Source organism: Camelus ferus, chromosome 9 (assembly GCF_009834535.1).
Source record: "Camelus ferus isolate YT-003-E chromosome 9, BCGSAC_Cfer_1.0, whole genome shotgun sequence".
Taxonomy (NCBI): domain Eukaryota; kingdom Metazoa; phylum Chordata; class Mammalia; order Artiodactyla; family Camelidae; genus Camelus; species Camelus ferus.
Window position 1 is genome coordinate 54,657,452 of NC_045704.1, and position 23,578 is coordinate 54,681,029.

The window sequence follows — 23,578 nt, forward strand, 5'->3', positions numbered from 1 at the left end:
GGTCAGGAGGGACCTGTAGACTCCAGGGGGTGAGATCTGGGGTTTGGTGCCCCTTTGAAGTGGGTTCACAGGTGGAGAAGCAGATGCTGACTTTCTCACCTGGCAGAGGTGGGACATTATGGCATCAGGGGAGGCAGGCAGTTAGACTACAGGAAGTGACAAGAAGCATGGTCGCTTAGCAGGTCTCCTTGGTGTGTCAGGAAGGTGGCCAGGGAAGGCTTCTTGGTGGAGGTGAACACTGAGGCCCTTACGATTCTTGTGTAGAGGTTAACATTGACTTATTCATTCCACAAGTTTCTGCCAAATGCCTGCTGTGTGCTGGGACTACAGCGTGTGCCTTAGTGCCAGGCAGCCTGGATTTGGATACCATGTGCAACTCTCCCTGTCTGAGGCCTTGAGCAAGCTGCCTTCTCAGACTGAGCCTGTCTCCTCACTGGTGGGATGGGATCCGGTGGCACCAGCTCACAGCATTGCCGTGGGGCCTGGGGGCATTTAGCAGGGTGCAGCCTGGCGCCTGGGAGCACCCACTAGAACACAGCTCGCGGCTTCTGTGACTCCCCAGGGCCTGTCCTCACACCCCTCTCCACCTCTCCCCCAGCCGCGACAATTCCCCCAGCCTGAAGGAGATACGGAATGGCTGCCAGCAGCCCTGCGACCGGAAGCCCACCTTACCTCTGCGCCTTCTGCACCCCAGCCCGGACCTGGTGTCTCAGGAAGCCACGCTGTCCGAGGCACGGCTCAAATCGGTGGTCGTGGCCTCCAGCGAGATCCACGTGGAGGTGGAGCACGCCAGCACTGCCAAGCCAGCGCTGACGGCCAGCGCGGGCAACGACAGCGAGCCCAACCTCATTGACTGCCTCATGGTCAGCCCCGCCTGCAGCACCATGAGCATCGAGCTGGGCCCCCAGGCTGACCGCACGCTCGGCTGCTACGTGGAGATCCTCAAGCTGCTGTGAGTGTCCCCTCGGCCTGCCCGGCCCCTCGGGTAGGGGAGGGGCTGGGCTCTGCAGCTACCCGGGAACACACCAGCATGGGCCTGCCGAGTGTGCACACTTGAGTTGGGGTGCTCATGAGTGTGGGTGCACAGGATGCAGATTTAGGGATGAGGGTATTCATTTGGGGTACATATATATCCATGTAGGATGCATGCCGGGCTATGTGTACAGGTGGAGAATCTGGGCCCGCGTGTACGGTATATGCATGGGCATAATGTATACATGTGTACCCACAAGTTTGAGAACGTGTGAGTATATACACCTGCCAGGATGTGCTTGGGCACACGGGTAGCTAAGTATGTTTGTGTGTGGACCTCTGCAAGGGTGTAGGGTGTGGGCTCATTCTGAGTTTGGAATTGTCCTTGTATGTGTGTAAGTGGCTTTGGGTGTATGAGGGCATGACAGCACATGGGTGGTTGCCCGAGTGTGTGTGTGTGTGTGTGTGTGTGTGTCTGCATATGGATGTGTTGGATGTGGGATATATGTGGATTTCTCTGTAGGGGCCAAATCTGTGTTTTGAATGCCTGTGAGTGTAAGTGTACAAGCGTGGTTGTGTCTGGGTGCCTGTGCTGCTTCTGTGCATGAGTGGCTGTGAGTGCACACATGTGGGTGTGAACATTTGTGCACAAGAGTTGGTGTGTGTGTTTCCCTGTGTGTGTGCAGATATGCCCATGAGCCTGCATAATGAGTGTGTTTCTGTGCTACGTGATCTGTGCTTGCTTTGTGCTTGGTGTGTATTTGATGTCCTGTTCCAGCACCTCCCCCGCCCCCTACAGCCTCATCTGATGGGCAGGGTGGGAGTGTGGTGAGCAGGTCAGGCTCCATGCAGCCTGGCTGGTGGGAGCCAGGAGACCCGGTCTGCCCTGGGTGGTGCTGCTTCTGAGCTGGGTGCCTCAGGCCTGTGCCTGCCCCTCCCTGAGCCTCACTTGTGTGACTCTAGAATGAAGGGGTGAGGTCTTAGTCTTTGTCCCTTTGTCCCCAAGGGTCTTACCAGTGCCACATTCACACTGTACCACCCAGACCCATCTCAAACTAGCACACCTGGTTCCTGGAGCCCCAGGTGGTTGTCCCTTCCCTTCCTTCCTGCACTGAGCTCTGGGGTTCAGTGGGGCAGCGTGGCCTGGAGAACCTAGCAGATGCCTCCCCCACTTGCTCCCACGAGAACAGGACTCTGCCTTGCTCTCAGGGATGCCTTTCCAGGTGCTGTTGGTGGCGGGAGATGGGCTTTTCCCAGGGATTGGGGCCTGACAGCATGGTCACATCTGACCGATGCACGGTGCTTAACTAGAGGCGGGGCACCAGGGCCCCTCGATCTTGGGGGCCTGGCTCCTGGGGCTGGTCAGTGTCACCAGGGTTTCCCTGAGGCCCTGCGTCATCACTGAGCTCTGCAGCGTTTGTTCTGCTCTCTTGAGAGCCAAGTGCTGCCTGGAGCGCACTCATGACCTGGAGGGTGAAGGCCACCTGCCAGCTGCCTGGTGAGCTGGTGAATGGGCAGTGCCTAGGGAGGCCCCATGCTCTAAAAGCAAGGCCTGTGGTCTCTGTGAAGGTGAGCAGGTTCATGCGCACACACTCCCACATGTGCATACACAAATACCAATGCACCTTTGCACAGTGGCTTCTCCTGTTTGAAGGAGACTGTGGATACAGGCTCCCCAAACACTTCCTCTGCCCCTGCTTTGACCCGGGAAAGGAGACAGTGAGGCCTCCTGGGGTGTTGGTTCCAGCCTGGCCCGTGGTTCCAGCAGCTGGGACCAGCTGAGGCACAGCTGCATTTAGCGACACCCCCACCCACACTAACCAGAGCACATTCCAGATTCTGCTCAGGGAGCATCTCCAACAACATGTCTCAAGTTTCTCCGAGGCTGGAGGAGTCCTCACTTTCTCCCAGGGGTGTGGGCAGCCCTCCAAGGGACAGGCCACCCGTGGCCCGTGTCTCCTCCTCACCCTGGCTAAGGCAGGCCCCGCCAGGCCAGAGACAGCCCTGCTCTCCCCCTCGGCCCCTGACTCTGGCTGTTTCCCACAAACACCTGAAGCTCCCAGGCCTTCCGCTGGCTCCTATTTCTCATTAAGCACTAAGGGTTTGAGCTTCATCATGCAGTTGATACAGATTTTTTTTCCTTCTTCATAAACATGCTCATGAATGAGGATTCTGTTCTTGCTGATCTGCTTCCAGACCTCCTGCCTGCCCGCATTGCCCAGCTGCCAGGTCATGGGTAGGGGTCAGGAGGCCAGGCAGGGGCAGCCTGCTGGGAGCCAGGAGGTGTTCCTCATCTCCACTTGGAGGAACACCTCCTATCCTGCCAGAAGTTCTCCACGAAGCAGGGTTCATACTTTTAGAAGCCTTTTTCACCTTGGGGGAACTCCAAACACGATTTAGGCCTGATAACTTCTGTTCCTAGCAACTTTCCTTCTCTGACTCTGTTGCCTGCTGGAGTCACTGGCCCACTGGAGGGCTGGAGACATGTCTGATCCACAAAACCCCAGCAGGTCCAAGCGCTCCAAAGTACGATAGTCTTCAGAGCCAGACTGCTGGGTTCAGGGGCCATGGATGTCAATGTCAGCCTATGACCTTGGGCTGGTTACTCGCCCTCTCTGAGTCACAGCTGCCTCCAGGCAGTAGAGTGAGACGGAGGCCTGGCTCCGGGCCCCAGCACAGAGCCGGCACCTTGCAGGCGTAGATACTGGGCAAGTGGGAGTTACTACACTTTCCCACTACAACTGTGTTTCCTCTATTTTAAGATACAGATGGGAGTAAGATGTACCATTGATTTAATAACAGCACTGTGAGAGGGGAAAAAACCCAACGTGGCATTCAGTGCATACTTGGTTTGCAAGAAGTGTGCATCTGAGAATTGAGGAGATGTGGTCTTATGACTTAATCTGCTGTGGAACTGCAGGCAGCACTCTTGGCTTCTCTCGGTCTCAGTTTTCTTGTCTTTAAAATGGGTGTCTTCCTCAGAAGGGCTATTGTGAGAATTTAGTGACATTGGACTTGGTGAGAAGTGATCTGCTCTTATCAATAGGAGGGCTCCCAGATGAGAGTAACTTGTAAAGGATGAAAGAACAGGAACTTATGTGAAATTGAGGGGTCTTATCAGCACGTTGAGGGGGCGAAAGAAGCCATGCTTAGTATCTTGGCCCAACCTAGCCAACCATGTCCACCAGAACAGGCCCCAATGCTTCCTGGGGGAGTGGGCAGCTCGCCCACCTTGCAGCCAGGGACACTGATTAGTTGTTTTCCCATTGGAAGGACCTCAAATAGTTAGAATTTGACACTTTGAAAATTAACAGAGGCCACAAAAAGTTCCCTGGAGACTCTTGAAAAGGAAAACTATTCTCAGCACAGGTCAAGGTTGATGCTGAAGTCATCGCCCTGGGAGGCCCGGGCTGGATGGTGCAATGGAAAGAATGTGGACTTGGGAGCCGGACAGAGCAGGCCTGGGCTCTAGTTGTTTAGAGTCCAGCTCTTAACCTGCTGGGCACCTGTGTGCGATTCATTAATTAATTGATTTGCCCATCTATTTATGCATTCTTTCATTGCTTACTGCACACCTGGGTGAGCCAGGTTCTGTGCTAAAGCAGGAACCCGACTGGTGCCCTTGCTCTCAGTCCCTATGAATCTGAGTAGCACCAGGCACTGAAAGCAGTGAAGTCACCTGTCCAGTGGGATGGAGTGTGGGAATCTGCAGGCACACATGGAAGGCAGGCATCGGGGATATCGCCCAGGATGGTCCTGCTCGGTGAGGAGTGGGCTCAGCCAGATGGTGCAGCTCAGCTGAGGGGAAACACCAGGAGTTCAGTGCAGGGAAGGGGGACTGTTTGGGGGCTTGGAGACCTTGGCAGACAACAAGTGGCTGAAATAGCCTCCAACAGGCTGGGAGATGGAGAGCGGGGTTGCAAGCAATGGTAGGACAGGATGAAGTCCGCGAGAGTTGCTGGAGAGTCTAAGGAGGCGTGGACCAGGGCCAGCCCTTCCTCAAGGTCAGCTTGCCCTCCGCTGGCCACTGTCTTCCCACTGGGACTCGGGGTTGGGAGCTGGGTGCCTGGGCTGGGGCTGGGGGGTGGAAGGACCACCTCCTTGGTTAGACCCACTGGCTGGGGAGTCGGCTGGACCAGGGTCCAAACTTTCTCCCCAGCATTTAAAGTGATTTTGGACAATGAATCCACCTCTCTGAGCCTTGGTTTTCCAGTTGTGAAATGAGGATAAGGATCCCTGTTGACACATTCTGGCTCTCAGGGCTGCCTTGAGAATTCAGTGAATTCAAGTGTACCAAGCATTTGTCACAGCACTGGGCACCCTGCAGGCTTGTGGCAAGGACAGGCACCCCACCTCCATCATCAGCATCTTTGCGTGGGCTCCTGGCGAGGGTTTTAGATGACAGCTTCAGAGCAGCAGAGATACATATATGTACAGTACATGTATGTCTGTGCATAGTATATGTACTCGTATAGAGGAATCGATCTCTTTGGAAACTTTCGAATGCAAATTCCTGGGACACATGGTCACTCTGTAAAACCCACATGCTCCCTGGAGCATCTGCAGCCAGTGGATACGCTCTGCAGCCCTGGAAGGTCCCTGGTAGGATGACAGGGCAGGAGGGGGGATTCACCCAGGTCCCCAGCCTCAGAGATAGTGGCCACTCATTTCTTACCTTGGATTTTAATCCCTGGGCCAGCTGGTTCCCCTTTTGAGGGAGCAAACACTTCTAAGTCTATACACTAGCAGGAGCAAAGCAGAATGAGGTGTGTCCCTGACACACCCTTCTTGAACCCTGGGCTGCGTTAGGTGCCTCATTCATGGTCTTCTAGAAATACCATGGATCTCCCATTGGTCTCCTAGGTCTTGTTCTGCCCTAGCTCGCCCCCCGGGACCCCCTTTGAGGAGTCTACCCCCACCCCCACCCGAGGGAGCCTGTGTTCTCCAGGCTGCTCTCTCCAAGAGAGAGCTGGGGTTCAGGTTGGGCACTGCATGCACACAGCCGTCAGGGCCAGGCCTGCTGACCCAGACCAGTGTGCTGGGGACTCTGGCTTCTCAGAGGCTCGCGTGACCCCAGGGCCTGCAGGCTGGTACGTCGGCTGCTGTTCTGCTGGGCAGGTCGGCACTCTCCCCAGGCCATGCAGAAGATCCCGTGAATCGGGGGACATGGTGTGCTGGGAGGAAGCATCTCGTTCACGGGACAGGTCTGAGTTCTGGTCTAGGCAGCACTCGTCAAGTTGGGTTACAATTCCACCAAGCATGCGCTGCCTCTGCCAGGTCAAGGTGGCTCCCCAGATCCTCAGAACTGCCGTGCCCCCCATTTCTCACATCCACCCCTTCACCTACCCAGCTTGTCCCTGGTGTTACTCACCCCAAATGCAGCAAGAGAAAGGCAGTTCTTGGCCATCTAGGTTCTGAACCACTCGTGGAGAGCAGCCTGAGGCCAGAGGCCTGGGTTTCTTGCTCACATAGCCTTGTTCAAGTCCAGCTTCTCCCCTCATTAGCTCTGTGATCTTCAGCAGGTGTCCTGACCTCTTTGGGCTTCCATTTCTCATCTGTAAATGGAGATTATAGGATTAAATGTGTGGTGCTTGACATCTGAGTCTCATCAGAGGCCCTCAGGATGCTTAAGGCACCTGTCCATCCTGGGGATGGGCAATTGGGCCTCTCGTCGCCCGGCCTGCAGCTCTCTCTTCCATCCCAGGCCAGCCTGGCTGCCAGCCCGGAGCCCAGCACTGCTCTCAGAATGTTCATGGCACGTGCTCTGCTGGCCACGGGGATCCCATGCCCATTCCTGTGCCTGGCTAGTTCCCCCGGGGCTCCTAGTTTCCCACCCTCTGCCCAACACACCCACTGTGCACCCCAAACAGTTGGACCTGGCATTTGGAGTGGGGCCAGGAGCCAACCGCAGACTTGGAGCTGGGCAGGGCTGAGGGCAGGAAGGAAGTCTGTCTGCACTCTTCCTCTTTCTTCATCCCCACATCTCCCTCCTGGTCCTGCGTGAACTGCCCTGGCAGAGCCACCAGGAGGCCAAGCTCCAGGCTGGGGAGACACGGGAGGAAGAGGGCTTACACCCAGACCCCTGCCCCAGCCCCAGCCTCTTACCAAGCTTAGCACCCAGCGACACAGGTGATGCGCACTGTTCATTGATCATGTCCCCTTCCGCTCAGGAGTGAGCCCTGGGCCGGGCCCTGGAGCCCAGTATGTACACACCCGGCAAGGCCCCCTGAACTCTGATTATGGGTGAGTTACTGTCTCCTTAGAGTTTTCTGTACTTAATGGCATTTCTACGTAGAACATGTTTTATTTAAAGAAAACTAGTGAGCGTGCTTTTTCTGGAAGGAACGGGCCAGCCTCCGCCTGTGGAAACAGGAGCCATGAGGCGCTATGTTGTTCAGTGGTAGGAGCACAGACGTGAGAGCCGGGCTCCTGGGGTCAAACCCCAGCTCCTTCCAACTGTGTGACCTTGGGCCGGTACTTCTTACTGAGACTGTCTTCTTACCTATAGAATGGGGAAGGCAGGTGCAGCCAGCTCACCGGGTCTCTGGGAGGAACATATGGGCTGAACCGTGTGTGTACTTGGAATAGCCCCTGGCTCGTGACAAGCACTGTCTGTGATGTTTGCTCCTGTTACTTTTAGATTTTCTGGAAACCGTGAGTCAGTGACAGGTGAGGTGAGGAGGGATTTGGAGGGAAGATAAGTTAGCAAAAATCAATGGTCCCCCCGTCCCCCAAAAAGACACACACATGTATGAGATCACAAGGGATCTCTGTGTCCTGAAGAGGGCTCCTTGTGCCCAGCCACCCACGGGTGGCAGAGAGCATGTGCCCAGCCTCGGACACTGGAGTCCTAGGACCTGGCTGGGAAGCCTTGCTCCGAGCTTGATCGGGTGGGTCGGGAGGCCCTCAGGGCCTCTCTTTCCTACCTGTAGGGCAGGTGTGATACTCCCGTCCTCAAGGGCCTGTTCTGAGGATTAAGTAAGCCAGTCTGTGCCCAGTGCACGGCCTGGTAAGTGCTCAGTACACCTCAGTTGGTACCACTAGTTAGGACTTATCTCACGCCAGCAGGCTTTTCTGGGAATTCTTTTGTGTGTGTCCTGCTTTTGCGTCTTTCCTCCGAGCACTCTGGGGTGTGTGCTGGATTCTGAAGGCTGCCACCTTATCACCGGTTTATTTGGAAGAAGGAGGGGTGGGAACAGTTCCTACCCAGGGGTTATCTAAAGTGTGCAGTATTGCTGGGGGCAAGTGTTTTTTCTTGGAGGTGGAAAGATTGTCCTCTTTTTTTGGTATAAAATATGGACATACAGCACATACTGAGAGAGCAATTAGGAAAAAATGTTGAGAAAGCTCCTTGGGGTAGGGGGCAGAGGGGCCCAAAGGATGAAAAGAAGATTGAAAAACAGTGAATTCTAAACCTAAAGGAGCCCTGGAGCCATAGGACCAAGAATTAGGACTGGGGTCTGGGGCCACCCTCTGCCTGGGCCAAGTTCCAGCACAGACCAGGGGACTTAAACAACGGAAATATGTTTTCTCCCAGTTCCGGAGGCTGGAACTCTGAAATCAAGCGTGGGTGTTTTTCGTTCTCTGAGGCCTCTCTCCTCGGTTTGTAGATGGTTGTCCCTCTGGGTGTCTGTAGCCTAATCTCTGTTTATAAGGACATCAGTCAGACTGGATTAGGACCCACCCTAATGACTTCATTTTACCTCTTTCACCTCTTTAAAGGCCCTACCTCCATCCAGTTAAGTCCTGAGGTGCTAGGGGTTAGGACTTCAACATACGAATTTGAGGGGGATGCATGTCAGCCTGTAAAACCCCTCGATAGTTCAAAAGACAGAACAAATCAGGGAGGATGGAGTCCCCGGGAGCAGGTGGGTAGCCCCTTCAGTGGCTGTGAGGAGGTCTCTGCACAGGCTTGTCTGCCAGGCCTTGAGGCCATGCTGCAGGCACCAGCTGCTTGTCCCCTGGGGCCCCTGGAAGCTGCTGTGACCAGAGCAGAGCTGGAGCCCCATGAGTCCCTGCCGGCCACTCGCCCCATCTTGACCCTCAGTAACAATGCACTGTAAACCTCCCCTCATCCAGACCAGACCTGACCGCCGTCCCCTCTCGTTCCAGGTCCGACTATGATGACTGGAGACCGTCTCTGGCCAGCTTGCTTCAACCCATTCCATTCCCCAAAGAGTAAGTCCCACACAAATCTCCGGAACCCTCCGGCCCGAGAGAAAAACCCCCATCGCCAACCAAGGCCTTAGCAGGGGGACCAGTCCGCTCATGGAAGCACCTGGGGACACACACACAAGAGTGGAACATGGAGATGTTGATCCTTAGTCCTCAGCTGCGGGACCCTGGGGGGGTACACAAACCTCCCCTCAAAAAACTGGGGAAATCACCTCACTGCCTTGTGAGATGGTTGCACTGAGCTAAGAGTACAAAGCCCTCCCCACCATGCCTTCACGCAGTAAAGTTAGCGGTTTTCATTGTGCATCAGATGGGAACAGGAAAACCTGCCTCTCCTGTCTCCAGGGGTCATGGTAAAAATCAAAAGATAATGCGTATGGAATTGCTTTATCCGCTCTACAGCAAACACTAAAAGCCGTCTTATTACTTGCATTACGATTATTAGCTTGTGCTCCATGTGAGTGGGGCCAGAGATGGACCCTTCCGCGTCTCTTGCCGGCCCTTATCCCAGTATTGAATTTACCCCAGGAAAATAGGGAGAAACCGCTTCTGGTGGATAATGGCCCAAGGAGAAGGCCCTAAATGCCTGCAGGCCTCTGTTTTGATAGATATGAAGAAGCCAGGCCCCAGGAGGCAGCTCCCAACTCCCCCAGGAGCCGATTAACGAGCCAGTGTTTATGAAATGCGGCTCTCCGAGGGGGACATTACACTCAGTAATTGCCCCATTTGCCGGCCTGGCTGGTCCCTGGAGCCCCCAGGAATTGAGACCGGAGAAATCTGACTCCTGAGAGCAGTGGCGTCATTGGCTGCTGCCACCGGGACGCACTTGACCCTGGGCCCCTGACGCAACTCGCCCGGAGAGCAGTCCCCGATCACCGCTCTGATGTATGGCAGTAATTAGTACGGCCGTACCTTAATTGTGGAACAATTAACAAACACACCTGGGTCCCTGGTGCCCACGTGCACACACACACTCACAGGCGTCCCGGTGAGTGCCACTCCTGTTTACAGGTGCAGGGCCTGGGGGCACAGGGGGCCCAGCCTGTTCCCCTTACTCTAATCCATCACCTCGTCAAAGGAGGCCTTTGTTCCATTGTTTCAGTCAGGGACAGAATGTTGGTGTTTCATGTTCAACCTCTTCATTCCTCGAATCAGACAGAAAGCCTGGCTGTCCCCAGAGGAAGACCTCTGGGTCAATGTGCTGTTTCGAAAGTGCCCTGCTCACTGCACTTTTCCCTTTGTTTTTTGCTCCAGAGCTCTCGCACACGAGAAGTTCACCAAGTGAGTATTTGGGCAACGCCCTTGTTAGCTTCTTCCGGGATGAATGTCCACTGTCCTGCGGTCATCCCCAGCTGCCAGCCCTCCTTCCGGCCCATCCTCTTCACGTACATTCTGGGAGGCAAGGATGGCTCCTCCTGGAAGTTCTCCCAAGACACGTGTCCAGACCTGTCCAGGCGTCTCCTGATCCCACCAGCTCAGCCAGGCTCCCCTCCCCTGCCCCAGCCCTCCCCTCAGCACCCCATCCTGGTCCACCCAAGCCAGGACCCTGGGAATGACTCTGCCCCCACCCCATCTCTTTCAGGGAACTGAAGTATGTGATTCAAAGGTTTGCCGAAGACCCACGACAAGAGGTGAGGCCTCCTTCACTCCCTCGCAGGCGTGTTGTCAGGGCTGCGGCAGGATGCGTGTGGCTGTCAGGGCCTCCTTGTCACCCAAGGGCGTTCAGAACAGTTCACAAAGGCTCCTCGCCTGTGCACAGACACAGCCCCCACCCCTGAGGATTTGAGCCTGGCCCGTGATGGCAGTGTTTCACTGTAAACTCAGGCTGCCTGAGGCAGTTTCCTACCCGTTGTCTCTTGAGCACATGCCTTGATGTAGGGCCAGGCTGGCATCAGGGCTCCTAACCAGCCCCGAGATAGCATTGCATGCTCTGTGGTACTGCCATTCTGAGAATCAGTGGCCGGGGAAGACGCCTGAGCTGGGATCTGAGCCGAGTTTCATTTCCTGGGCATGACGGCCTATGGCCTCTCTGAGGGGCTACTCTGTCCCTCCAACAGCTAAGCAACAGCCAGACTTCAGGGCCGCCTTCCGTCCTGGAGCCTCTGTGTGAACAAGGACTCAGAGTGGGCCGGGAGCGCACCCAGCCGATCTTCACTGCATCACTGTAATGACAACATCCAGCCTTCACTGGGTGCTCGCCCCATGTCAGGAAGATGCATTTTCTCACTTAATCCTCACAAGAATCCTCTGAGTAGGAGCTATTACTAGCCCCATTTTACATCAGAATTACCCTCCTTTTGGGATTACATGCCCAAGGTCACACAACTGGTACATTGGCCGAGGCAGGATTCGAACCCACGGAGTCAGGCTCCAGAGCGTGCAGTAACTGGCCCTGCAGTGTGAACACCGGGCCAATCGGGGCTGCCCTGAGGCACTCGGGCCCTTCTCTGTGCACATGGATTCTGGAATGTGAGGATCTGGCTCCCAGGCAGGCGCAAGCTCAGGCACGGGCACCCCCAGCAGAGCAGGAGGACAAGGCCGGGCAGAGGGAGGGAGTTGTTCTCAGTGGAGCCAGAATATGTTCTCTTAAAGCCACACTGTAAAACCTAGTTCTAGAAAGATCTAGAATTATCTAGTTCTAAGTTCCATGATTCTGTTTGATTCCAAAAGTGAACTTCAGGCATGGTAGGAGAAGGCAAAAATGGTAGACAGGGAGCTTTTAAATATCTGGGTACCAGTAATGGTCCCCATCATTCTCAAACCTGAGCGTTCCTCACCGTGCATGGAAGCGGATTTTCAGAATTCCCCTGGAAAGCAAGGCTTTATTTCAAACACAAAGTTTGACATTGATGAATAAAAGTACCAGCTGCTTCCCAGAGCAGCACAGCAGCAGCACCAAGGGCCAGGAGGGGACTTTACCAGCCAGGACAACACCCACAAGGGGGCCGCGGACAAGCCCTGGCCTTGCCTCTCACTCCCAGCTCCTTTGACTTCCTCTCCGGGTTCTCTTCTCCCTCCCCTCTCTTCCCCTTCCCTCCTTCCTCCCACCTCCTCCCTCCTAGATGGAGCCAGGAGTTGTTTTCTTATCAATTCTTTGTCTGTTGAATAGAGTTTGATACTCTTGGTTCCTTATTTCTTTGAAGCAGACAAGCTAACATTTGATCGTCTTCCAACTCAGAGGGAAAAATCAAAGCACCACCACCCCTGTTTTCTGTTTACTTGTGTGTGGGTTGTGATCAATTGAGCATCTGTGAGTAAGTGACTCTGGGCAGCAGATCGTACTTCAGTCCTGAAGGAAATGGTGGGACACTTCCCTCAGCTTCCTTCTGAGGACAGGGAGGAGAAGGAGAAACAAAAGCCTTTGTTTCTCTCTCTCTCTCTGCAATTACAGCAGGGCCGGGGTGGATGTGGAATTCCTCCCACACAAGCACACGTGTTTGCACACACACCACCCACACACAGACTCATGGAGCTCTGGGAAGGCATCTGGGAGCCATGGAGAGACCTGTGCTTTGGGCATTGAAATTGCCCCCCACTCTGGACAGAGACCCTTTCTCCTAACGAGAAGGTGGCCGAGTCCCAGTGAGAGTGGGAGAGGGAGTTTAACAAGACAGAGACTCACCCAAGGGTCTTCGCCCACAAGGGTGAAGTAGGAAGCTCAGGAGGGAAGCAGGCAGATGCCCTGGGAGTAAGGGTCAGTAGTAGAGGGAGCAGAAACCCAGAGAGTGAGCAGGGCAGAGGCTCGGAGAGAAAGGAGGGCAGAAAGAGAGGAGCTGGAGACGCAGAGACCCAGACAGAAAGGAGAAAAGAAATGCCCCCGTCAAAGGCATAGGAGAAGGGAGGCTGGGTCTGAGCATTCGCCTTGTGCCTCTACCCTGCCTTGGCCACAGCCTTGCTTCATTCAGGACAGTGACCTGAGCCAGGGCCCGGCCCTCCATCCTGGAGAGCTGGAGGCAAATGGCTAGAGTTCTGTGGTTTCCAGGTACCACGGTTTTCCCCAGAAGGCCTTCCATGGAATTTAGTGGAAGGCTGGGAGTCTCTGGACTAAACAAAGTCAAACAGATCTCTGAACTGCAGGACTTGTCCTAGCCTTTGACATTTGCATGTGTGGACCGTGGGCACTGTTATGGTCGGGTCTGCAGGGAGCTGACTGAGTGCTTCTCTCTGTGGCAGGTCCACTCGTGCCTGCTGAGCGTGCGTGCTGGCAAAGATGGCTGGTTTCAGCTCTACAGCCCCGGAGGGGTGGCCTGCGACGATGACGGGGAGCTGTTCGCCAGCATGGTACGTTGGGACTGGACCGGAGCTGGGGGCAAGCACTGGCTGCGGCCAGCCTGGGAATCTCCAGGCTAAAAGGATGCTGCTGGTGAAAACAGCAGTGGTGGCAACAGCCACAAATGTCACTTTCTTGTTTCTTACCTGGGAGGCACTGAGCCAAGGGCTTAACAGTCCTGCTCTCACTCAGGCTCCCTCAGGATGTGAGGAGGTGACACCTCCTGTCACCCCATTTTACAGACAAAGTGTTTACTGCCCAAGCTCATGTGGTTTGCTGTAGTGGCAGGCGACATTCAAGGGACTGAGTGCTTCAAGTGCACAGGGATCCTAGAAGGCGCTGCAGATCCACCAGCTTGTCCAATCTTTGCAATAAGGTCAGGATGACTGGCCCAACTTGGAGATGAGGGTCTGAGGTCACCAAACCCATAACAGCATCCTTGGTGACTTCCAGTACTTTCTTTGTGCACAGTATCAAACAGTCTTCATGGCAACCCTATCCCTTAACTACACCTATATTGAAACAGGTCCAGAGAGGTGCAGTGGCCGGCCCAAGATCACACAGGTCTCTGGCCTCCAAGTTCCTCTCTTGGCCAGGCTCACGCTGTCCAGAGCTGGCTCTTCCTCCAGTAGCAGAGAGTGTCCGTCTGGTGAAAGGCAGCCCAGAAGCCCCTCCCCCAGGGCAGGTGCTCCTCTGGGTGGCCTAGTCTGCTTACTGACAAAACTATCTCTGTTCCACAATCATGCATGTTCCACTCCAGTGAGAAGGCACAAGCCTCGGCCAGACCTGGCTAAGGTTGCAGCCGTGCTGTGCTAGCCTGATATCCTTGGACCAGTAAACTCCCTCTCTGGGCTTCAGTTTCCTCATCTGTGGAACAGAGTGCTCAGTGCTGGTGTCTCGGGGTCACCATGGCAATTGTCTGCACTAATAGATGCTAGGTGACTGGCCAGGGCCTGACGCACAGTCAGTGCTTGGAAGTGATGGCTGTGGTTATTCGCATCCCTCTTGGGCGGCCAGTTCTGCTGGGTGAGCAGCTCAGAACACCACAGCGAACTTAGCGGCCGTGTTTGTGCAGTGACAACAAACCCAGACACCGCCTCTGGAACGTTTCTTGAAAGGGGCTTATTTTTAGGTTCCTTTCCTTATGCACTCGCTCTCCACCCCTTACCTGCAGCCTGATGGGTCCCCTTTGAGTGGCCTGTGTGTCCTGGAAATGCCGGTCCTGCCTGCCTGCACCACCTCTCTCTCACCTCTCACGGGTTCCTCTGATGTCACAGCTTCACCATGGCAACTCCCTGTTGTTCCCCCACCCCTTGGTATGGGGCCTCTGTGTGAGAAAGAAGTCAGGGAGCTGGCAGCTTCCCAGCCTGAGAGATTGCATTTGTGTGCCAGAATTGTTAATGATGGAGCAGAAAAAAAAATATACGTGGGGAAGAAGGCAGGCAGCCCCTGGGATGGCAGTGCATCGTTTCCATGGAGACGCATGGCATGGAAGAGGTCCCCTTGATTAGGCTGCCATTTCCAACCATGGAAGGGCATTTGTTCTTACGTGAAGTCAGGGGAGCGCAAACTAGGTGTTTGGCCTTCCAGCCCGTTGGTTGGGGACCCCTGCCCTTGGGCTTCATCCCCAGATACACCAGAAAGAAACATAGTTTTCTTAATGCCTGCCCCACACAAAACCTGAGATGGAGCAGAATTTACCCATTCTTGAATTTCTAGAGCAGGTGATCTCTCATAATACCTTCAGGGCTCACGGAGGGCTTGGGGAGGGGAGGTAGGGCTCCATACAGTCCCCCGTCTGCATGTGAGGGCTGGGCCTGTGTGCCCTGAGCAAGAGCTGCCCAGAAGTTTCCTCCAGGTTCGACAGTGCTGAGAAGAGCCAAATGTCCACAGAATCCCAAGGGGAACAGGAGAGGGAGCTTGTGTGTGTGTGGCGGGGGAGGGGGTAAAATGTACATAACATAACTTTTACCATCTTAACCATTTGTAAGTGTACAGTTCTACAATCATCACCACCATATGTCTCCAGAACTGTTTCTTCTTCCCAGACTGAAACTGTCCCCACTAAACTCCCCAGCCTCTCCCCTAGCCCTGGCCACCACGCCTCTCCTTTCTGTCTCAATGACTCTGCCTCACAGTCCCTCCCATGAGTGGGATCTTACAGGATATGTCCTTTGGTGACTGGCTTGCCTCACTCAGCACAGTGCCCCCGAGGTTCATCCATGGTGGAGCCTGTGTCAGAGAGAGGCCTTTTGAATCTCCCAGGGAGGGTCTGGTGATCATTTCAGATCTAGGGTCCAGGCAGGGTATGGACTGTGTCTGATCCATGTCTTCTGGTTTCATGATCCTTTCAGCAGGCACCATGGGCCACAGCCTTGTGGCGGTCACTGCCCTTCACCTGGGCCATCTCTCCTCACAGGTGCACATCCTCATGGGCTCCTGTTACAAGACCAAAAAATTCCTGCTCTCCCTGGCAGAAAACAAGCTGGGACCCTGCATGCTTCTCGCGCTGAGGGGGAACCAGACCATGGTGGAGGTAAGGAGCCAGCCCGGTCCCAGCAGCGCTGCTGACTCGCCGGCCTTTGTCCTTGTTGTTGGAGCACCTCCTTGGGGCCCAGGGCTTGTGCTGGAGCTGAGGACAGGCAGTGGGCAAGGCAGGCACAGCCCAGCCCTCCTGAATTTAGTGGGAGCAGGAGGCCGTCATCAGATGATCTGTTAATGTCACTTTAATTTCACTTGTGATCTGTGTTGGTCCAGGATCGGGCATGTTTCTGTTCCATTTGTCTGCTACTGCAGAACAGACCACCCCAGCTGGGGGCTTCAAACACTAATACTCATCTGTTTTACTCATGAGTCTTGGGGTGACTGGGCTCAGCTGACCACTTCTCACTCTGGGTCCTTCATGGGGTCACAGTCATTGGGATGGGCTGGGTCCTCCCAAGGCTGCTTCCCTCACATGTCTGGCACTGGGCTGAGGGGACTCCACCAGTGGAGACTGGAGCAGGTGGGGCTCCCAGGTGGCAGAAAACAAGCTGGGACTCTGCATGTCCACACAGCAGCCTTGGTCATAGCCTTCCCACCCACCAGGGAGTACATGCCAGCCCCAGGTACTCACATCACCTCTGTCTCCCCAACAGTCCCCAGATGTCTGGGGCTCCCAGAGCCACTGTCCAGAGAGAGATCAGGCAGAAGCCATATCACTTTAACTCAGCCTCAGAAGTCAGGCAGCATCACTTCTGCCACTTTCCACCCATTAGAAGTGAGTCACCAAGGCTGGCCTGTAGTCAAGGGGTTGGAAATTAGACTTCATCTCTCACCGGGAAGAGCATCAAAGAATTTGACCACCTGAGCTTTCTGTGCAAGTGAGAGTTATGGTGGATGAGATTTGAGGACCAAGGAGGAGTTAGCAAGAAGGCAGGAGCAGAGCATCCCTGGCCGTGGGGACAGCATATGCCAAGGCCCTGTGGCAGGAAGGGAGGAGGCCATGAGGACAGCATATGCCAAGGCCTTGGTGGCAGAACAGGGAGGAGGCCAGGGTGGCTGGAACACGGTGAGTCCAGAGGATGAGAGGCTCAGGATGCCGTAGACATGTGTGAAGAGCCTACCAGGTACTCAAAGGTCCTGGGGAGTTGCTCGGCGTTTGATCCACATGCTTGTTCCAACCACCTAGTACAGGGGAACTTGTGGAGAGAGGACTGAGCAGAGAGATGGAAGGCAGATGTTCCCCAGGGCGCCAGCTCAGTGTCTTGAACATCTACTATGTGCCAGGCACCAGGGGAAGAACGAGGGATAGAAAGAGGTGTCTGGTCTTTTGGGTTCTGCCAGCCCTCAGGGGCCGGGTGTGTATTGTGCCCACACATGTTTACCAGAATGTACTGTGCACTCAGTGCGTGTCCACTCACGTTCCCAGGGCACAGAGGGCACTCTGGGTAGGCAGTTTGCCCACCATCACACAACCGGAAGTGCAGAGGGCAAGGGAGAGAGCATGGTTCTTGATTTTTGCTATATGACCTTGGCATGCACAGGGCATGCTGAGCTTGGCCCCGTCTCCGGGCGTGTGGGGCTGCTGGGACAGGCCGAGGGTTTGGTCCCAGAGTCTCGGGCTGGCAGTAACACGCCTCCCGGCTCTTGCGGGCAGATCCTGTGCCTGATGCTGGAATACAACATCATCGACAACAACGACACTCAGCTGCAGATCATCTCGACCCTGGAGAGCACGGGTGTAGGCAAGCGCATGTACGAGCAGCTGTGCGACCGGCAGCGGGAGCTGAAGGAGCTGGTGAGTCCGCGGCCCGACTCCCGGGGCTCCCGCGCTCGGCCAGCCTGAGCACGGCTGGGTGTCATGGGGTAAAGCCCAGAGACCGTGGCACCTGTGTGGGCCTCTGTCTCACTGAACCCTCCTCCAGACCCAAAGGTGTCAGGATTACCAGGCAGGTTACCAGATGATCAGAGAGGTCAAGTCCATGGGCCAATGTCAAACAGCCCATGTGGGGCCTGGCCAGGGCTGCATCCTGTCTCACCCTCAGAGCCATGCATGGCAGTCACTGTCTCTGTGCACCCTCCCTCCCCCACATCCTGTAGGCCCTTCATTTCAGCAAATGGAGGCTTAATTTCCAAATGCCAGCACCCGCACCTCTTGGCCAAAGGATTTTCCCTATCCACGTGCACAGCAGGACGGAAGGGGTAAAGAATTCACGCCCCCTGGTCTCCTGGAACAGCTCTTAACCAATGACTAATGGGAGAAGATGTATAAACACTCACCTTCAGGTGGGATCTCCCTGAGACGTGACTTCTCCACTATTTCCCAGGGGCCCCAGGGGTAGATGGGGTAATAATACCCTCTTCCTTTAGTGGCCTACACAGCCTCACTTCCCCACCCCCCTGCTGGCGTTTCTTGGGATCAACCCTCTAATAAACCACCTGCCTTCGGATATTGCCATGGGGTCTGCCCCTGAGACCAAGACCACCGCGTTGCCTTCTACTACCAAGAAATACAAATAGTGCCATGAGAGGTGTTAATAGAGGTGGAGACACAGGGTGGAGTCTCAGGGAAAAGAGTGGGGGTGTAATCAGTCTGACTTCTGTTGCAGCAAAGGAAAGGCGGGCCCACCAGGCTAACACTGCCCTCCAAGTCCACAGTGAGTTGTTTTCATTCTCCGGCTGGGCTGGGTGGAGGGAAGGTGGGTTCGTCCTCCCTGGTGGGGAGCAGCAGACAGTGTCTGTTGGAGGTGATGGGGGCAGGTGAACAAGGACCCTGTGGTACTTGACAAGCCAGCTTTTCCAGGAGGGAACTGGGTTGCAGGAAACCAAACATTATGATAAAGATTATAGTTGATATTAATGTTGCTATGTTATCAGTTATTCATAGTAATGGTCATAATAGCTAACATTCATTGAGCATTCACGTATCAGATACTGTACTCATAGTTCATTTTATCCTCACAACAAGCCTATGAGGTTGATGCCTCTTTCCTTCCCCATTTTACAAAGTCTTCAGGGATCTTATGTCCTTCTATCTTGCTGCCCCACTGACCTTGGCACATAGCTTCCACTTCATGGTCCAAAAAGGCTGCTCAAGCTCCAGCCATCTTGTCTCCATTTAAGCCAGGAGGAAGGAGGACGAGGCAAAGAAGAACATGCCCCTTCCCTTTAAGGACCCTCCTGGAAGTTCCATTGGACACATCTGCTTATATCCCATTGTCCAGATTTTAGCACATGGCCCCACCTGGCTGGAAAATTAGCCTTAATTCAGGGCAACCAAGTGGCAGCTAAAACTCAAGGATTCTATCACAAAGATGGAAAGGAAAATGGATATTACTCTCAGTGGGCTCAGAGTCTAGTGCTCCCATACTCACTGATCTCCTGTTGGTCTTAGAATTGGGGGGCCTCGGTGCTTGCAGGTGGGAAAAGGGCACGAGCTGCCATCTGGGAAGTGAGATGGTTGGACTGACACACGCACACACGCCTGGGGGAGGGAGATGGCCTCAGAACACCCCAGTCATGACTCAAGGTGTGAGTCACAGCACTGAAGGCTTTCTCCTGGCTGGGCAGCTGCCACCCACGGAGACATGCACGGAGGCAGCCCCACCCTCCCTGACGCCCCTCCCTTGGCCCAGCCCACTGGGCCATGATGTCCCCCCAGCTGCAGCTTTCTTGGGGGGAAGGGAGAGGAAGGCCCAAGGCCTCTCTTGAGACCCCGCCTGCCCATCCATCCATCCACCTGCAGGATGCCGACTTGGCTCGTTTGCTGAGCTCTGGCTCCTTCGGAAACCTGGAGAACCTCAGTTTGGCCTTCACCAATGTAACCAGTGCCTGCGCTGAGCACCTCATCAAACTGCCTTCTCTCAAGCAGCTAAACCTGTGGTCCACTCAGGTACAGGCAGCCTGCCCCACACCCTGCCCCCTCCCCCCTCCCTGCCCACTGGGCACCCCTGCCCCATTCCTGCCCTGCACCCTCCTCCATGGCTGGCCTTTCTGCCCAAAACCCAGGGGTCCAGTTGCTTGATCACACCACCGCCTCCCCAACTCAGCGCCCATGTCCCCCAGAGTGTCCCAGGCCAGAGGAAGTTTAGGCTTTCGTGAGCCCAGTGGCCCGTTTCACAGTTAGAGTTGCCAAGGCCCCAGAGCAGGGATGTGCTGGGCAGTCGTAGAGGTGCTGAAAGGTGGAGCGGACATGTGCAGTGGGGGTGGGGGTGCGGCTTGTGGATCTGTTTGTTATAACAATGACCGCAGTACCCAGTGCCCGCTGTCTGCGTGCAGCATTGACTGAGTGTTAAGCACTTGGCGTGGATCAGCACGCGTGGTTCCCCACCCCCTGTGTGAGGTGCAGACCCTGCAGCACCCTCAGCTCACCGCAGAGAGTGTTCCCAGCTGTCCTGCTGTCCCACCCAGGGAGGGGCTGCCCTGTAGCCACGAGTCACTGAGTTCAAAGCGCCCCCAGACAGATGGTGGCACCGTCTCCTGGCGGGGCCCGTGTCTGGTCCACGTCCACCGGCAGAAGCTGGATCTGAACCCAGGTCAGGGCACTGGAGTCTCTGAAGAGAAGTGAGAGCAGGTCCTGAGGTGTGAAGGGCCCAGGGCCTCAGGACCATGATCTGTCCCTGTCTCCTTCGTCCGCCACTGCCCCAGCCCCAGCCTCGGAGTCGAAGCCCCAGGGGGCCCGGGGGACCAGAGTTGGTCTCCAGGCTGAGAGGGTCTCTGCCCCACAGTTTGGAGACGCCGGCCTGCGGCTCCTGTCGGAACACCTCACCATGCTCCAGGTGCTGAACCTGTGTGAGACGCCCGTCACCGACGCCGGCCTGCTGGCTCTCAGCTGTGAGTCCATTCATTCGTTTGTGTATTCATTCATTCATTCAGTCATTCACGTGGCAGATGTAACACCACGCACCGGGCAGTGTGCGGGGGGAGTTTCCTGCCCTCGTGGAGCTCGTATTCTAGAGGAAAGGGGGAAACATGAGTAAGGCCCAGCCCAGACCCTCCTGATGCTGTCACACCGGGAGCTGGTTAAAAATGCAGTCTCTAGGGCCCTGCCCCATACTGCTAAGTTAGAAACTACGTGGGTGACCCTCACGCACATTAAAGTTTGAGAAGCACTTCCCTGGTAGAAGGAGCCGCAAAACACACGAGGAACCGAGACTTGCCGATTCCTGTACCTTAACCCGAATCTGCTGAACTCACATCTTGGGCGATGTGGAGCCTGGGAGTGTGCACTTCCCATTTTCAGGTTTGGATGAGAGGCCCTGTGCCTCAGCTGGGAGGAATCAAGAAAGGCTTCCCAGGGAGGTGACTGGATCTGGGGGTGAAAGATGTGAAGTGGCCAAGGGGGAGGCATGCTGGGCAGTGGGCATGACTCCTGCAAGGTCGGTGGCACACTCTGGGTGGCTGGGGAGGGGCGAGGGTCCTCCTGGGCCTCCAGCCCCCCCCCCGGTGCCTTCGGGAGTGGGAAAGCACACTGCGTCTTCAGCGGCTTCCTGTGCTCCCCTTGATGCAAAACCGAAGTGTGAGACCTGCTTTCGAGGAGCTGGGTCAGCTCCTAGTAGGAGAGCTTCTGGGGTTTCCTTGAGAGATGAGGGCTTGTCTGCAGTGTGGTAGGTGAGCTCTGGGGACATTTGGAAGTGGGCAGTGCAAGGACAGGGTAGAGGAACCAGAAGGGAGGGAGGCTCAGAGGGCAGGGAGAGGACAGAGGCCCAGTTCAAATCATCACCCGCCTGAAATAGACGTTCTGTACTTAGTGGCCCCTGGCTTTGCCTCTGAAACTCCACCTCCTCCACCCTGTCTCCTAAACAGAGGCCTTGGAAACTCAATCAGAAACCCCAGCTTGACGATCTTGTACCTACAGCTGCCCCTGTGGGGGTCTCACTGACCTAGTGACTGTCTGTCTGTCCCTGTACAGCCATGAAGAGTCTCTGCAGCTTGAACATGAATAGCACCAAGCTCTCGGCTGACACCTACGAAGACCTGAAGGTAATCCCTTCCTTCCCTCCTCCCTCCCATCTTCCTTCCTTCCTTCCTTTGCAAGTGCAAAGGTCCTGAGGCAGAAAGGGTTGGCACAAACTGACTTTGTAGCAAATGAGACTTTAGAAAGCAAGAGACAGACTGGGACCAGATGAAATAAGCCCTCATAGGTCACAGAAGGACTCTGGATTTCATCCAAGTTCAGTGGAAAGCTTTCAGAGGCTCTAAGCAGGGTGATGAGTTGCATTTTTAAAAGCTTGTTCTGGCTGTTACATGGAAAATAGGTTTTTGGAGTGTGCGTAAGAGTAGCAGCATGGAGAATTTTTGCAGTCACATAGCTGACAAATTAGAATCAAGGAAAGAAAGAGGATCTGAATTGTGGAAGGCAGGCATATTTTGTTTGTAAAAAAGCGTATCTTGTCAGGGTTGGATGGGCTGGGTCTTCAACAGGCTCCTGGGCCCAGAGGAGTGGGCGTGGCTGCAGAGCCAGGGCCCTGGGAGGGAAGGGCTAGGCTAGGAGACACAGATGGTGCCAGGAGCGCACGGGCACCTGGGATCCCTAGAATCCAATGGAGGGGGTCCTCCACAGCTCTCAGCCAAGGCCCACCACCAGCAGGACCTCCCCTCCTAGCTTCCCCTCCAGCTCAGCCAGGCAGGCAGCCTGGGGTGCTCACTCCGTGGCCAAGCCTCCAGATGCACCACCTACTGTGTGCCAGGCCTGTGCTGAGGACAGAGACGCCAAGGTATGGCTGGCTCACTTGTGCCCGGCAGGAAGCTCAGTCCCAGCAGACAGAATATCATAGCAAACTGAGGCAGAACGGGGCTCATGGGCCAGCAGGGAGGGGATGGCCAGCTCTGTTCATTGGGGTGGAAGAGCTTCCCTGAAAGGGAGTCTTAAGAAGTGAGTCTGCCAGGCAGGGCAAAAGAGGGAGACTGCTAAGGTGCCCGAGGAGCACATGGAAAGCAGAGGGCAGGGGCTGCGGGAAGGGCCAGAGCAGGCGGCCAGAGTGCCTACCCAGGGGGCTCAGACCCCAATACCATCAGCCTCACTCGGAGGTCATCAGACAGGCACCTCCCAGACCTGCCAAATCAGGTGGGCATTTTAGCCCCAACCCCAGGGACCTCACTGAAGAAGTAGAGGTGTTAGTGCTCCAGAGTCCAAGTGGGAAAGAGTTGTAATGAGCCGCCTGGGAAGAAAGGTCCCATTCAGTCGGCGTGCATCTCTCACACATTTGGGAGACACGTGGTGCTGACTTGATGATCCTGGCCAGTGATGCCCAGCCTCTGTTTCAAGGACTCAGGGCAGACTGGAGGCTGCCTGCCATGGGGGAGGCGGCCTCTGCTCTGTGCAAGGCAGGTGAGGCTGGGCAGTTCTTCCCAGTTTTCAAGAGAACCTGGAAATCTAGATTCTTCGGTTGCAGTCTCCTAATTTTGAAAGGCTGGCCTGAATGTTTTTTAAATAATACTGCACTGGTGACTGCCAGCCTAGTTTATAACCTCTTGCTGGGCAGTGGGGAGCCATTGAGGGTTGTTGAGCACTGGAGAGGAACAGTGAGGAATTGTGTATGTGTGTGTGTGTGGTGCATGTGTTAAAAGATCACACTGGCCAGTGCACAGGAAAGCTGGGGAGGCAGGAAGTAAAGGCAGGAGGCCAGTTAGCAGCCTCTCTAGTACAGTGAAGGCTTGTTAAGAAAAAGCCAACTGTTT

The 23,578-nt window shown here is 55.3% G+C and overlaps 1 protein-coding gene across 3 annotated transcripts in view; it reads left to right on the forward strand.

Moving 5' to 3' along the window:
- The window catches only part of CMIP (c-Maf inducing protein), a 222,913-nt gene that overhangs the window by 196,693 nt on the left and 2,642 nt on the right, over window positions 1-23,578 (forward strand). For all 3 annotated transcript variants that reach the window (XM_032486844.1, XM_014558598.2, XM_032486845.1), the window contains 11 exons: window positions 599-952; window positions 9,085-9,150; window positions 10,402-10,428; window positions 10,730-10,778; window positions 13,321-13,428; window positions 15,837-15,953; window positions 17,556-17,696; window positions 18,508-18,555; window positions 19,644-19,790; window positions 20,626-20,731; window positions 21,810-21,880. In XM_032486844.1, coding sequence (XP_032342735.1) covers window positions 599-952; window positions 9,085-9,150; window positions 10,402-10,428; window positions 10,730-10,778; window positions 13,321-13,428; window positions 15,837-15,953; window positions 17,556-17,696; window positions 18,508-18,555; window positions 19,644-19,790; window positions 20,626-20,731; window positions 21,810-21,880 — 1,234 coding nt within the window. The remainder of the gene's footprint in view (window positions 1-598; window positions 953-9,084; window positions 9,151-10,401; window positions 10,429-10,729; window positions 10,779-13,320; window positions 13,429-15,836; window positions 15,954-17,555; window positions 17,697-18,507; window positions 18,556-19,643; window positions 19,791-20,625; window positions 20,732-21,809; window positions 21,881-23,578) is intronic.